Below are 13,456 nucleotides of genomic sequence, written 5' to 3'. Positions count from 1 at the left end.
CTGGCCACAGAGTTGGTGTTTACTTTGTTAGCACAGGAGCTTTTTTTCTGCTGGGAGAAAGATATTTCTGGTAAGATATTTCTCCCAGCAGATGTTTTCAGGCCCGGGGCTAGCTGGCAAGCATGCTAACTTTGACACTGACATCTTTGACATAATGTCAAAACTGTTTCTTCACATTCTGTTAATAACTGTAGTTAATTTTAGAATGTTTTAAACTAAAATTCTTACATGTAGCACCTTTAAAACAAACAGGGAGTTGCAACATACCATTAGCGTAACTGCTAACTGCTGCCAACTGTGGCTGCCACTGTCTAGTTAGCTCTGTTAGCCATGTAGCCAGTGGACTGGACTGGAAGCTCAGAGGGCCAGGAAAGTGTTGGCATTTACACCGCTGGACAGGGCTAGCTGGTTAGCATGCTAACTTCAGTCGATTTCCTTGCAACACAATACATAGGTGTCATGATGTCAAAACTGTAATTCACATTTATAATTTTCAACTAAAATTCATACGTATTGCACCTTTAAGATATTTGCGGGTTTTGCACTGCAGCATTCAGCACTACTGGAGCTGATGTACTGAGCAGATGTCATCAGACCCTTTTTGAACACACACAGTATTGCTCATACAGCTCACCTGCATCCATCAGGTTTCATTTCTCATGTGGTGCTTTCCTCATGTCATTGTAATGTATTTGTTGTTCATGTGGAGTTTGAATGCACTCACTATAAGTCACTTTTGACAGAAAGAATGTAATCTTCTCTATAGTTGTTGACCTTGGGTGATAACTCTGGCCCCAGATGGCAGAAGCCTTGACTTGTAGCAAAGACAGTGGTCCGCTGATTTTGTTTTCCTGAGATATTTGGAAGTGTTTCAGTTTCCCTGTGGTGTTCCTGTTGTCGCTCCCTCACTGTGTCTCCACTTATCCACCCATCCCTTCACCACTAACGCACTATTGTTTTCTGCCGCGGTCCCCTCCATATCTGTGGAGCAGCAGTAGTTACGGAGGAGATCATAAAACACGATAGCAGTTTTCACACTGTTTCCCTAACCCCTTCCTTTGTTCTGGCAGCGCTGAGACTGAAAGTACAAAGTAGAGTCTGGGAAAGCGTCCTGTGATGATAACAATAAGCCAGTGTTGTAGAATCTTCTATGACACCGAAAGACACGGGTGAGCTTTGATAATTCACTTATCAACGAGTCCTCAAGTACATTGATAGTGGAATGGCCATTCTTAAAGCAAACAGCACATCTGCTTAAGTAACAGAACTAATTGTTTTAGTACATGGCAGTGGTAAACGCCTTGTTGTACACCATCAGGGCCTTTTAGCTTTTCAGTCAATACTATTACCATTCACTTTATATTCACATCCTTTGACAATTAAATCATGAGAGGTGTTCTGTTCTTTTCAGCTATTTAAATTTCAATAAAATATAAAAAAAAAAAAAGAGTAATAGAGAAACCGAAAGCTGGAACTTCTCTTTCATAATAACCACATATCCTCCCTTACAAAAATAGCAGAAAACCACACGGAACACCACACCCCAGTGTGCAAACCTGCAATCAATGACTTCATCACCCTCAGTGTTTCCATAAACCAGCCAGGGTCCGACGCCTGAGAACACAGCTCTCAGGCTCCACTCTGACGTTTGACGTGTTAACTTTCACTCTGACTCTGTATCTTTTCGTGTCCCTATTTCTGCTGGTCAGTGCTAAAACATTATATAACAACAACAACAACAACAACACAACAACAAGCTGAAACAGCAATGTCCATTACACAGCAATATCCATCTAAAAGTTTGAGACAAGGCTCCCACACCTTTTAAACTTCAAATTCAAGGACTTTTAAAGGGCTCTCCGGGCTCCTTTTCTTCAAATTCCAGGACACAAAACACAGGACACAGATCAAGGTTAATTACAGTTACAATACTGAGAATTATTATAATGAGAACTGGCAGGCTTTAAAGAAGCTCAGAAGATCAAAACGACAGATAGGCTTGAATGTGTCAACTATGTGGTCTCTGGTCTTCTCTCACACAGCACAGCAAAACGACATGTTTTTTAAATTGAGTGTTGGTGTCAGACTAACTATATTTACAAACTGTAGAGTCAAGAAAACTCCTCGTTCATATCGTATCCAACACAACGTAAACAACTGAGGGAGCGGGTGGCGACACAACTGGAGGAGACACACATGACAGCAGAATTAACTTTAAGAAAAAATCTAAAAATAATTAAGTCCTCCATTCTTGCCAAAAACTCCCTCATATTCACAGACTTTCCAGGATTTCAAGGACATGTGGCTACCCAGTTGATTGATTGGTTGGAGTTGATCTTGAGTTAGTGATCACCCCAGACAATCTGTCTGCTCACAGCCTGGACAAAGAGAGAGAAACTCCATCCTCCATCCATATTTTGTGTACCTAAATTCAGTAGTTTTTGTTTAATCCGGCTGACAAACCAACCAACAAACCAACAATCAGGAAAAAAAAATGGAGTAGATTCACTTGATTTCGCTTTAGGATAAGTGCTACAGCTACAGCAGTGATCCAGGCTGCTAAAGCAACTGTGCATCAACTGAGACATTGTTTCCCTATCATGCCCTCAACCATCACAGACAGCTGTTACACAATGTCCCTGGACAACCTGCTGATGTACACGTAAGTGCAAATGAAACTAAAAGAAACTGTCCGTGTTTCTGAAGTCTTGCCCATCTTGTGCAAACTTTACCGTGCAGAGCAGTTCACAATGTTCCTGGCACCCTTGCAAGACGCCAAGTACACACGAACAGGAGAAAATGAAATGGAGATGTGACAAACTGCAAAACAAAACGACGTCGCCACAGCCATCTCCAAAGTATCAGGTAGGTCACACAGAGAAGACGTTACGGATGAACTGCTTCATGCACTTTATGTAACCTTCTGCACAAGAGCTGCACGTTTGGCTTTTCCTGGTGTTTGGCGCTCACCACAAATGGAAAACATTACACATCTGTACAACAGCAGAACACTGTCCCTCTCTCTCTTACCCCCTCAAAAAAAATCCCATTCTGGTACCACTTCTCTGTCTCTCGGCACGGCACCAAAAGCGACAGTCAACAACTCGTGCAGCCAACAGATTTTGGCCCTGGAAAAAGAGCTCACATGCTCTAGATGCAGTTTCTGAATCTAGAAAGCAGGTAGACATGGATCCACCATGTTTTCCAGCACAATGCACACTGTCAGCACATATTGACAACAGTGGGAATGGGACAATTCTAGCAAACATGCAGCACTGAGAATAAATATAATCCAATAAACCAGGGCCTTTGTGTGTCTCGGCACATTGATTTTATTCATCAATATTTCACTGAGCAGGGGTGCGTGCCTCATTCCTCAACACTGCAGGTGTTAATGGAATAAACAGGATATAAGAGGGCATATTAAAAAATGTGAATGTTAGTTTCACAGGTAAATCAAGGTAAAGCCAGGCTAATTTCTGGAGTGGCAGCAAAAAGCGTTTTCAATTTTGAAGCTCGGAAACACAACGACAAACTATAAAAATGTTTATTAAAAACAGTTTTAGAGTAGTGCAAAATACCTAACAGCAACAACAGAAGTACACTACATCATAAAAGATTTTTTTAAAAGGACAAATTCAATATGTAACAAAAAACCCTTACAGTAGGTTCACTTTAAGAAAATAAAATTACTGTTTAACACAGCCATAGAAAGAGGAATTTGAAAATAAAATGGTTTTGAGATTGTAATTTTCCTCTGACACTTGATGCATTCTTCTCCAAAATAGGATCACATTATCTGTGTATTTAGACCTGACTGAGGTATGGTTAGCTTGGAAACACAAATAGCTACTATCACACTTAACTGAATGAAAACTTTTTACTGTAAATGACCCTAAGTGCGAAATCCTTCTGCAAAAAACATGCTGCTTCACAAAAAAAGGATGAAATGTTGATACAAAAATATAGATGGCATTGCATTTTTTGACACATCTCGATCAGTAGCTGAATTTTTAATTTCATAGGAACTTCAACTCGAGTACTGCTTTGGCTTGTATGCAACAAGATGACTTTGAATGCTCTCTCCCTAAAATGAAACAACTACGATTGAAGATGTAAGAATTCTGGCGTTACATCCGGACAGCACTTTAAGGAGAAGGCACTGTGAACACACACAGAGGCTGAGCTTTTCATATTTCTCTCGTCAGAAGGATTCATCATCTGAGCGCCCTCCCAGACCGCTCAGGGACCTGATCTCCCTCCCAGGATAGTCGGACCCTTCTGACCCGGACCGACCTTCTGTCACCAGCCTTCTTTTTCCCCCGTTCCTTGACCCCACTGATCCCACAGACTCTGCCTTGTCGCTTATAATGTCACTAACGCTCGATCTTCCAGACAACCCACCATAAGACCCGTTGCTCCTGTGAGAGTTGCTGTTGGTGTGGCTTGGTTGAGACTGAAAAGTTCTACTGAAGTAAACCTTATCAAAGGATTTTTGGCTACGGTAGCTGTGCTCAGAACCTGAGTCATGCTGGGTAGTGGGCCTCGAATATCTATCTGGTTCCCTTTCCCCACCCGCACCAGGGTCTGCTGCAGGTACAGAGGTCTTAGTGAAGGTCACATCTAACAGCTTGCCTTCATGTGAGGGCTCCCTGCTGGAGGATGGAGATCTGGGAGTGTTGGTGTCAGCCGGTCTACCAGGTGGAGCAGGCATGACGCTGCCTACCTAAAGACAGAAATTGGGGGAGAAATTTTAATTAAATGGAAAATATCAAGTTATTCATGGGATACAGCTCAATCATCTCAACAAGAGAAGTATTTCTATTTAAATGTTTCTACAATGATATACTTCAATTTATACTAGTACGTTGTATTTTACTTTAAACTATTTGATTAGTATTTGTCATTTTTAACACAATACTTTTTGATGTCTTTGCCCCCATCTCTTTTAATTATTTGCATGTGTATAACAATAAAAGACCAAGTATACAAGATAAACAATTAATCCTTTGAGCAACATTTTGTACTACCAAATGCTCAAGTAGACTCACTGCTTTAAATGATACCATGAGACTGAAGCACTGCTCGTATAATCGCATCGCAACGTTTTGCAAAACACTACATAACCTTACCAATGAGGAAGCATCGGTTTTTGTCCCAACATCCCGATACTCCACCCTAGTTAGCGATGCATCACCACCCACATGTGGTCCTACTGTAGAGGAGAGCTGAGGTCTTCCCAGAGGCTGGAAATCTGACTTGTCAATTCCAGCCATTGAAGCTAGCTGACCGAGGCTACAAAAAGAAAAAGGAAAAAAAAGTTAACAAATGCTACCTTACAGACAGGTTGCCCTTTTTCTTTTTGCCACTTCCATTAAGATTTATTTTAAAGATGTATTGAATCAGTATTGGTTGCAATGTTTTACTAAAAATGTATCACAAAGATGAAGTCCTTAAAGAAAAAACAAATGCAGGGTGATTATGTCAACGCAGAAAACCCAGCAAATGGAGCTGTAGACAAGCAAAGAAATGCAGGGAACAAAGATAACGGCAGAGTAAGTCCTAGCCTATATTTAAGGAAAATACTGGGTGGATTCTGGTTTCCACCTATGGACTGCACCTTGTTACCTCAGATTCATAACAACTTAGAATCCTTTATCAGCCCTTTTGAGTATAAATCAAGGTAAACGTTAAAAGAAATAACCTAAAGACAAAAGCAGATGTCAATTTAAGTCATAAATTAAATATTAAGAAGAAAATGAAAATGGGTGGTTCTGTCACAGAGAGTCTCATCCTCTCAGAATGAAACTCTTGTACTGGGCACAGTACCAGGTACCAACAGTAAAGACATAAAAAGCCATTTGTCATCGAAGAGCATCTCAGAACGAAACAGAAATCAAGCACCCCAATTACAGGAAAAAGTCACCTTACCAAAATAGCCCAGCATTCTGGGAAGTACACTTGTTTGCTTGATGCATATCAAATAGGAGGTGTTACGAAACTTGACTGTTTCACTTTGACTTTGAATGACAATGCAATCTAGTATGATGGACATCAACCCCACAACTCGTTAAAGTCTTTCATACGATAGAACATTTCAACATGTATGAATATCACAAAATTGTTGATCAATCAAGTAGTTAATCAACAAATGTTGAAGATGCATGAAGCAATGCTTGTCCACAAAGGAGTCACAAAAGAATATAAAACAAACAACACGAAGCAACAAAGTCCGTCAGTGACAGTATTATTGGCTGAAAACTGATCAAACTTGCAGACAGAGAACAACAAAGGGATGTTATTGGAGTTATTTAAAAATTCCCATCACAAAAAGTCCTCTAATCTTTCCATCATCTCCTGGAAAAAAAAAATCTAGTTCTCTCTCTAGATGTTTGCATCACTTCTTAAAGGGCAGGTAAAGCACACAGTGCCGGTACTCTTATTTTAATCAGTCTGTTAGTCAGTTTATTCAGTTGTACAGAGCAACACAGGCCTATATGTCACACAGGCGAAACAAAAATAGGTGTGTGTGCGATGAATGAAATAACTGCAGTAGCACCCATGTGATACAGCTCTGTGACGTGTATGTGTGAGACAGAGCCTCCTGTTTGCATGTGAGGTGAACTGAGAGTGCATCGCTATTCTACCTGGTGGCAGTAGTCCATCACGTGATGGTGAGACTGATGCGTTTACAAAAATGTAGCACAGTGACAGTTCATTGGTACTTCATTCATTTGAGGTTCATGAATGCTTACCCCAACACAGAAATACATTCAACTTACTTAACACTTTTATACTCGTGCAACGGCTGTGCTGCCCTGTGCACCAGTGCTATGAGCCTTAAAAAGTTAAAACAAATCGCTGCTATTAAGAGGTCCAACAAGAAGGTTTTCATCCATGTCTGTTTGTTTGTTTGTTTGTTTGTCAGCAGGATTACACAAAACTCCTGAACAGATTTCCCTGAAACTTGGATTGAGAACTTTTGATAACCTTTGGTGCAGAGCCGGAAAAGGGGATGAATGTATATATATATATTTTTAAATCATGTGTATTTAGGTTGCTGGAATCTATGAGTGAGTAAAAAAGGGGACTGTTGGGCCTTGGTGGAAGTAGTGCTCTACTGAGAGCCATTCTAGTTTTATGTATGTTGTGTATCAACATTCAGCCTGAGAATACAGATACGATTTAAACGGGATATCGCCAAGCCCTGGTACCTTGTAGTAATTAATTGAAGAAATAAGAAATAAATATAGATAGATCAAAACAACTCTCTACTCGGATTCTGTCAAAATGAAACTGATTGAACAGAGACACATAATAAAACTCAAAGGTCTAAAGTTGAATAAACTCATCCTTTAAACCTCCCAGACTCAGAATCAAACTGGCACACTCCAGGTCAAAAGAGAAACATTGTACTGGACAGTTTTAAGAGAACGCACCCAGCATCCTTGAGGAGATCCAGGAAAGCATGGAACTTGGTGAATGAGCTCTCAATACTCTCAAGGACTGCGTCATCTTCAAATGCACTGATAGCAGGTATTGCTGATGCAGAGCCAACACTTGCAAGTGCCTCTGACAGGGAGAGGTTGGTGTCACGAAGACGGCCATTTTCCAACTCGTACTGAAGAGAAATTAAAAAAGGAAGAAAGAATAAACAGTAATTCTTGAAGCCGGACTCTTGAAAATAATACCATACTGTAACCCTTACACAAGCATCACATCCAAGTATTTTCAAAAGTACGGATGACTGTCTGTTGGTTTGGAGACACACAATTTAACCACCATCAAATGAGTTTCCACCCAATTTGAGTCTGAATAGAGTAGAGTAGAACAACTGTAAAACTGACCTCAACATGGCTGACTGATCCTCAAATTACATAATGTTAGTGTAGCATAAATATCCTGCTATGTCAAAACAAGATCTTGAAAAGAAGGACAACTATGATGTCCACAAACTTCACATCGAGAGTGCATTCCACAGCTCATTCAAGCTGATAACTGATGCACAGAAAAGTTACAGTAAAAGAAATCAAACGAACAAACAAAAAGTAGATTAAAGTATTTTTGAGATTACCTCCATGAGCCTTGACTCAGCTTTAAGTCTGGCTCTGCGCTCCTCTGCCAGCCTCAGACGACACTCTTTTAGCTCCATCTGCAGGGCATGCATAAGAACACACATACATATACATACATATATATATATATATATATATATATATATATACACATATACATATATATATATATATATATATATATATATATATATATATATACATATACATATACATATATATATATATATATATATATATATATATATATATATATATATATATATATATATATATATATATATATATATATATATATATATATATATATATATACATATACATACACAGCAGCACTTCAAAATAAATAGTTCAAAACAAAACATTTATCTCTGTCCTGTTTCGGAACTAGAGTGTTGGGACTAACCTGCAGATTTTCAAACTGCCGTCCAGTAATCCTGTCCTGGAGATGAAGAGTAGGTGGTCTCTGCTCAACTTCTACCACGACTTCTTCCTCTTCCTCATCCTCCTCTCCCTCCGAGTCCGACTCCACAGTTACCTTCACAGTGGCTGCACCCTATTGATTGAATTTTTAACATGTGAGGTTGATAATACGTTCAAAAGACAAAGCCATATTTGCACAATTCTTGAAAAGGTCATCCATTTTCTTACACTGACCACCAGTCTCTGCCAAATACATAAACATACAATAAATTTGAAATAAATTCCATCCATACTTGGCTGAGATGATTCTGCCTTTATTCATGGACAGAAGAAAAAAGAAGAAAACTCACCTGAAAGGTCTGATCCAATACAGTGACTCCAGGAGGCATACCTCTGTAACAAAGGCATCCAACATAAAATTAGTCTTTCACTCTGAGAGCATCATCACAGCAACACCTGAGGAGAGCTCTGTAAATATAAGGTGTGATTGTCTTACATAAAACTTTTGGTATGTTCTACAGACAGCTTAAAACTGCACACCAAAATTATTTACTTTCAAACCACACGCGTAAAGAACGCAATCTAATCTCATTGGATGTTTTTGTTATATCAGTGTTTTCTAATAATAAGAGGGATGCCTTCACTTATAAATGGAATTCAGTTTTGTTTTTTTTTAACTTAGTGCAAATTGGTTTGCCAACATCTCCTCACCTCTGGCGTCCAGCTCGTGCAGCAGCGCGCCACGGCACACAACGGGAGTGGGAATAGGGAATCTGTGTCTGAGCAACCCCTGAACTCTGCCCTCCAGAAGATGATACTTTACGAGGAGCTGCACCAGAGAGAGAGCCATACAGAGAGCTGAAAATTCATAAGCCACAGGGAGTTTTTCTGAGAGCAACGAGAATTGGGCATGGATGCAAAACAAAACATAACAAAACATAACAAAACATAACATAACATAACATAACATAACATAACATAACATAACATAACATAACATAACATAACATAACATAACATAACATAACATAACGGCTGCCAGGACATAGGACGGGCCTATCAGGAGTTAATTAATGCATTAATTACCAATAAAAAGTCATTAAATACGTTGAGATACACATCTACAAAAGGAGGGTCCCATCAAAAGCAATAGTGAATGAAGGCTGTGTTCAGCTGAAAATTATTTTTGTCACTGTATAATTTATGACACAGCGTGGCAATCTTCATCTTTTGCTTCTGATGTTTACAACTGTTTAAAGGTGTTAAGGGCCAACAACTACATTAAAACATTTTAACATTCAATTAAATACATCTCAACCATAACAAACACTTAAAGATCTTTCTACAAGTTTCTTTTTGCACTGGTCAGCAGAGCTGTCCGGAGTGAGATGCAGCACAACAGAATAAATGAATTCAGTTCTTACCAGTTCTCCAGATGACTTAAAAGCCAAAAGGAAACATTTTTAAAATAATTGATATCAGTATGAGATAACAGACGCTATCCAAACAAATTGCATTTCGGGATTCTGAAAATCTGTTAAAGATGAGTCTGGGAAAATCAACCCAGACTGATAATATAAGATTATTTTATCAATGCTGAGACAAAACCCTTTGCGACATAACTAAAGGAGAAAAGATCACATATATTGTCTTTACAGGCTGACTGTGTGGTCACCACCAACAAAAAAATTTAGTATGTTTGTCTGACAAGGGATATAATGACCTTAACTGTTTGAATTAACAGACAGGTGAATGTGTTTAATGTAGCCTTGAGTAAAAACAAGAAAAATTCCACATACCTATCCTGAATGTAGTTTTTCCTCTAGAGCAACTGGGTAGTGTTCGCCTCTTTGGACCAGAAGCTCTTTGTGTCTCTGTGGCAGCAGGATTGATCCAGCAGTACTTTAGTTCAACATGAGGAAGAAACAAACCACAGGCACCAATTTGGAACAAATGTGAGGCTTGCATGAATATACACAACTCATCTAATTCAAGCAATTAAAATATTTTTTTTCTTAGACTTTGAATGATCCAGACACTCACCTCTGATGACTGTCCATTAGCATTCATCAGCACTTTCTCTATTATGGTTTTAATTAGGACCTTGTCTGTAAAAGACAGAAAAAATATTTAGCAAGGGTGCTTTCCAATGTTTTCTGGACTAGTTTCTGAACAATTATACTATCAACTTAATCTTAAACATATTGAAAATTTGATTAGAAAAAGCAATTACAATAATTCATATTATGACTTTGGTTGACCTCTTACCAACTAAAGGGTTACTGCGAATGTCCAGTACACAAAGAGTAGAATTAGTTTTCAAAGACTCCAACAAGCGACGAGCTCCTTCACTGGACAGACCACACTTCTGCAGGTCAACAGCTGTTCAACAAGTCACAAAACAGAAAACTTGAGCAAAAATCCTACAAAAATAACATCAGCAACAAAAAATAGTATCTTCTCTTGTATTTCTCTCAAACCCACATGCTACACTACAAAAACTAACCTTTAACCCAGAGGTCCTCCGCCAGTTCATTAGCAAGAGCAGCAGCACCCCGGTCTCCAATCAAAGTGTTACAATTAAGGGTGACCCGGCGGAGACCTCCCATTACCTCAAACTGTGGCTGTCGATACCGCAGAGACTCTGCCCATGCTGTACCATGCCTCTGCATTCCCTGATGCTGAGAAAAACATTTCATGTTTTGCATTATGATTAATGATATTACACATCACTGCAGTAGAATTCATAATGCAAAGTCTTACAAATGACATACTACACCTTGATGATGTTGGCCATGTGCTCTGCCCCTCTCCAGGTGAGATTGCACCCTGTAAAATCCACTGTCCTGATGCTTTTGGAATACTTGACACTTTGACAAATGACTGAAACATATGACAATGTAAATTACAAAAACAACGCACTCACATACAGTACATTAGTGAGGGCTTTCTTAACGATTTAGGTAAATAATACTGTGAATGTACATACCCTCTAAGCCCTCATCAGCAATTGGACAGTTAGCCAGAGACAGGTTTTCCAAGCAAACACTTTTTGCCAAACCCTGGAAAGAAATATCATTATTATTTACCAATAAAATAGATAAGTAAGAAAGATTCTGGTTATAAAGAGGGAATAGAAAAGTGAAGAGTAAATACAAATTAGAATTCTCGCTCTGACCAAAGTAAATCATTAAAATTAAAACCTAAGCTTATCTTTACCTTTGTCAAGGTGATCAGGTCCCTCTCTCTCAGTGGAAGCCCTTTAAGTTGCAGTGTCTTGAGGTTAGGAGAGACAGTCAGACACTCTCTGAGGGCCTTGCACAACTTAAATGTCATGTCCTTGGAGCGAATGGCTGGGATCTTCTTCCTGAAGCTAGACTTATAGTACCTTCTATCTGAAATTGGTGGTGACATGATTAAGGTTTATTGGCAAAACTGATAAGTCATTCAAGTTTCTTATTTAACTTACATGTTATTAAGAGGGTGTAAACAGTTTTTTCCCCACTGTTACTTGATGTACCAGGTTAATTCTTTTCTCACTTACCTATGTCTCCAGAAAAAAGACTAGCTTGGTATGTGCTACTGATCGCAATGTGGTGCAGGTGTTTGTTGATGCATATAGCGTTGAGAAGGGGTGGCCAGTCTGTGAGTTTGACCCTGTCTCCATTAAAGTCCAGCATTCCTTTGTCGAGGTTCATCTTAACAGCGGGGAGAGGGACTGATTCCTGTCTGGAACAGGCAAAATCATAGTATGCCATAAAGTCCTGGGCACCCCGCTGCCGAATGTGAGCGCTGTCTTGAACCATCTTTGACCTAGAAACACAAGCATTTTTTAAGGTCAAGGAGCAAATCAATGTGATCAAACTGTTACGGTCTATTGTGAAATTGACTGAAGGTCTGAACATCAAACCATTATAAATTATAATGATTACAAAAAAAACAACAATGTGCAGCATATTTGGTTCTTTCACAGTTGAAGTTCTGATCTGACACATATCCCCATAAGACTTTCTGGTGCGCGAAAAAACGTTGTAGGAAATGTAACTTAATTACTGAAAATCAAGACATATTTGCTCTTGGGTGAAAAAACGTTTTGGCCAACTTTGAGCTATTTGTGACCTGTCTGACTCGACTAGAAGTGGCATACATCCCCTCCCACAGTTCTATTCTGATCATATATTGTTCAAAAAGGTGACCAGGGAGACTTGTTTGATTAGCCTAAAGATAACGGGTCACAGATTTCAGTGCAACACCCGGACGAAAACTTCCATACCTCTCAGTAACTGAAATTGAACTAACTAAAATACAGCTTAGTTTGGTTACTACTTTTAAATCCTAGCAACGTACTGTGAAGCTTTTAGTCCGACGCTAGTTGATGCTACATGCTAAGTGTCAGTGGTAGCAAGCTACGCTAAGCTCCTAGCAACCGTCGGTAAGGAGAGCAGCAATTCGTGATGCTGCTGACAAGCCGTCAGCGGTCGTGTTATTAACTGTGCTTTCAACCGCTATTAAATTACATTTAATCGCACTGAAATACTTTAATATACCTTCCACATGTGTCTATCGTCGTGCTACTGTTGTCTTGGTTATCCTTGGTGACCGTCTGTCAAATGCTGTCTGTTATTGTTGTTGATGTATGGAACCGCTCAAAAGTGGCGCTGTTGTGCCACTGAAGCCTCGCCCACCGCTCTTCTTCACTGCGGCCTGTGTGCGTTCATCTAGAGACCAGCTGCCCCCTACCGGAGCGGGTACGCAAACTCATCCCCTGATGGAGGAATAAAGTGGAGTGTGCTGGGGGTGTATATGCAGTGTTGAACGTTCACAGAAATGTATTTATGAAAGATTTTTTTTTAAAAAGAAAGAAAGTTTACAATGGATTTTATAGACTTAACACATCATTGGTTAACTTAACGACTCTGTCAAGGACACTCCCACACAGAGTTTAAAAACATGCAACT

At 39.4% G+C, this 13,456-nt stretch overlaps 1 protein-coding gene across 2 annotated transcripts; it reads right to left on the bottom strand.

The window, feature by feature from the left end:
* Positions 1-3,533: 3,533 nt before the first annotated feature.
* On the bottom strand, positions 3,534-13,204 carry cep78 (centrosomal protein 78). 2 transcript variants are annotated; one of them, XM_030418387.1, is made up of 17 exons: positions 13,046-13,204; positions 12,043-12,311; positions 11,718-11,893; positions 11,488-11,560; positions 11,278-11,381; positions 11,005-11,179; positions 10,767-10,880; positions 10,542-10,606; positions 10,298-10,400; positions 9,923-9,937; positions 9,210-9,327; positions 8,849-8,891; positions 8,482-8,631; positions 8,075-8,152; positions 7,440-7,621; positions 5,133-5,295; positions 3,534-4,726 (listed from the first exon to the last, which is right to left on the bottom strand). In XM_030418387.1, exons 2-17 carry the CDS (start codon positions 12,302-12,304, stop codon positions 4,205-4,207), a joined length of 2,343 nt encoding a protein of 780 aa, XP_030274247.1. In that variant the 5' UTR covers positions 12,305-12,311; positions 13,046-13,204; the 3' UTR covers positions 3,534-4,204. The 2 variants fall into 2 exon arrangements, with proteins under 2 accessions (XP_030274247.1, XP_030274248.1); XM_030418388.1 differs by lacking the exon at positions 9,923-9,937 and having other exon boundaries at positions 13,046-13,203.
* Between the last annotated feature and the right edge of the window lie 252 nt (positions 13,205-13,456).

The sequence above is a fragment of the Sparus aurata genome, chromosome 5 (genome assembly GCF_900880675.1).
Source record: "Sparus aurata chromosome 5, fSpaAur1.1, whole genome shotgun sequence".
In the NCBI taxonomy this organism is placed as follows: Eukaryota; Metazoa; Chordata; class Actinopteri; order Spariformes; family Sparidae; genus Sparus; species Sparus aurata.
Note: the sequence above shows the minus strand (reverse complement) of the source record. Positions and strands in the feature narration are given on the sequence as shown.

Coding starts and splice junctions, on each gene's coding strand:
- cep78 (XM_030418387.1), bottom strand. CDS start 12,304: ATGGTTCAAGACAGCGCTCACATTCGGCAGCGGGGTGCCCAGGACTTT. Junction 11,180..11,277: donor ACATGGCCAACATCATCAAG/GTGTAGTATGTC, acceptor TGTTTTTCTCAG/CATCAGGGAATGCAGAGGCA. Junction 8,632..8,848: donor TATTGGATCAGACCTTTCAG/GTGAGTTTTCTT, acceptor TTCAATCAATAG/GGTGCAGCCACTGTGAAGGT.